A 2,541-nucleotide genomic window follows, 5' to 3' on the forward strand; every position below is an offset into this window, starting at 1 on the left:
CCTCCCTGCCCTTCCGCCTGCTCCTGCAGCGGCCAATCCGGCAAAGTCGTCTGCACCCGCCGCGGCCTTTCCCGTGCCCCCCCGGGTGTCCCCCCCAACACCCGCTACCTCAACCTGATGGAGAACAACATCGCCTTGGTGCAGGCCGACACTTTCCGTCACCTGCACCGCTTGGAAGTGCTGCAGCTGGGCCGCAATTCCATCCGCCAGGTAGAGGTGGGCGCCTTCAGCGGCTTGGCCAACCTCAATACTTTGGAATTATTCGACAACTGGTTGACCGTGGTCCCCAGCGGGGCTTTCGAGTACCTCTCCAAACTCCGAGAGCTTTGGCTACGCAACAACCCCATCGAGAGCATCCCTTCTTACGCCTTCAACCGGGTGCCCTCCCTGCTGCGCCTGGACCTGGGCGAGCTCAAGAAACTCGAGTACATCTCGGACGGAGCGTTCGAAGGTTTGGACAACCTCAAGTATCTCAATTTAGGGATGTGCAACATGAAAGAGGTGCCCAATTTGACCCCTTTGGTCGGTTTGGAAGAACTGGAATTATCCGGCAATCATTTCCCCCGCCTTCATCCCGCTGCGTTCCGCGGTCTCCGCGCTTTACGCAAACTATGGATCATGAGTTCCCAGATCAGCTCCATCGAACGCAACGCCTTCGACGAGCTGACGGCTCTGGTCGAGCTCAACCTGGCCCACAACAACCTCTCCTCTCTGCCCCACGACCTCTTCGCCCCGTTGCGCTTCTTGGTGGAGCCTCACCTCCATCACAACCCCTGGGCCTGCGGCTGCGACGCGCTCTGGCTGGCGGCGTGGCTGCGGGAATCCATCCCCAGCAACTCCTCGTGCTGCGGACGTTGCCACGCGCCGCCGGCCATGCGGGGCCGCTTCCTTTTGGAGGTGGAAAGGGCGGCCCTGCGTTGCTCCGCTCCTTTCTTAGCCGACGCTCCGACCGACCTCAACATCTCCGAAGGCCGCGGCGCCGCTTTGCGATGCCGAACCGGCGCCATGGCCGCCGTGCGTTGGTTGCTACCGGACGGGCAGATTTTAAGCCACGCTTCATCCCGCCCTCGTTTAAACGTTTTACACGACGGCACCCTCAATTTCTCCCACGTGCTGACGGCGGACACCGGCCTTTACACCTGCATGGCGGCCAACGCCGCCGGCAGCGCCAACGCATCCGCCTACCTCAACGTCACCGCCGCCGAGCTGGACGCGTCCGCTTACAGCTTCTTCACCACCGTCACCGTCGAGACCACCGAAGCGGCGCCGGATGACGCCGCCGCTGCACCCAAAGCCGCCAAATCCACGCCACCGACGGCGCCCACGGCTTACAGGCCGGCTTACACGGCCACCGCCACCATCCTGATCCGCGGCACGCGGCGCGGCCCCACGGCGCCTCCCCCCGACACCGAGCACCGCGAGGCGCCTCACACCAGCTTGGACGAAGTGATGAGGACCACCAAGATCATCATCGGCTGCTTCGTGGCCGTCACCTTGCTGGCCGCCGCCATGCTCATCGCTTTCTACAAGCTCCGCAAACGCCACCAGCGCCGCGCCACCGTCACCGCCGCCCGCACCGTGGAGATCATCCAAGTGGACGAAGACGTGGCCGCCACCGCCGGCGCCGCCGCCACCGGGATGCGAGGTGACATCGGGGAGCATCACGAACGCCCAGCGCCTCACTGCCCGGCGTCCTGGATGGAAAACAGCTCCCTGCACGCTCCCGGAGCTCCCAGAGCCGAGCCTTTCTTGCTGCACCCTCATTGCGGCAAGGACAGGGTGCAGGAGACGCAGATCTGAGCTGCGCTGCTGCAGCCACGCTGCCAGGATGGACCCGGCGCCGCGCGAATGGGAGACGCTGATCTGAGCCCAGGATGCAAGGATGGGGGGCGGGAGACTCCGAGCTGAGCTGCGGCGCATGGACAGCGTTGCAGGAGATGCTGATCCGACCCCAGAATGCAAAGATGGGGTGCAGGAGATGCAGATCTGAGCTGCGGTGCATGGACAGCGTTGCAGGAGATGCTGATCCGACCCCAGAATGCAAGGCTGGGGTGCAGGAGACGCAGATCTGCCCCAGCACTGCATGGACAGCGTTGCAGGAGATGCTGGTCTGGCCCCCAGAATGCGAGGCTGGGGTGCAGGAGATGCAGATCTGGCCCCAGAATGCAAAGATGGGGTGCAGGAGATGCAGATCTGAGCTGCAGTGCATGGACAGCGTTGCAGGAGATGCTGATCTGACCCCAGAATGCAAAGATGGGGTGCAGGAGATGCAGATCTGAGCTGCAGTGCATGGACAGCGTTGCAGGAGATGCTGATCCGACCCCAGAATGCAAGGCTGGGGTGCAGGAGACGCAGATCTGCCCCAGCACTGCATGGACAGTGTTGCAGGAGATGCAGATCTGGCCCCAGAATACAGAGATGGGGTGCAGGAGATGCAGATCTGCCCCAGCACTGCATGGACAGCACTGCAGGAGATGCAAATCTGACCCCATGTTGCAAGGGTGGGGTGCGGGAGATGCAGACCTGAGCTGCGATGCACCC

The 2,541-nt window shown here is 63.1% G+C and overlaps 1 protein-coding gene across 1 annotated transcript; it reads left to right on the forward strand.

Moving 5' to 3' along the window:
- Window positions 1–12: 12 nt before the first annotated feature.
- LRRC4 (leucine rich repeat containing 4) lies at window positions 13–2,535 on the forward strand (the record flags this gene model as incomplete). Its single annotated transcript, XM_042894259.1, has 1 exon — window positions 13–2,535. A coding segment is annotated over one exon (1,788 nt), but the record flags the coding sequence as incomplete, so codon positions are not given.
- Between the last annotated feature and the right edge of the window lie 6 nt (window positions 2,536–2,541).

The sequence above is a fragment of the Lagopus leucura genome, unplaced genomic scaffold (genome assembly GCF_019238085.1).
Source record: "Lagopus leucura isolate 7727_CA_CO unplaced genomic scaffold, USGS_WTPT01 27673-0_obj-0_obj, whole genome shotgun sequence".
NCBI lineage: Eukaryota > Metazoa > Chordata > Aves > Galliformes > Phasianidae > Lagopus > Lagopus leucura.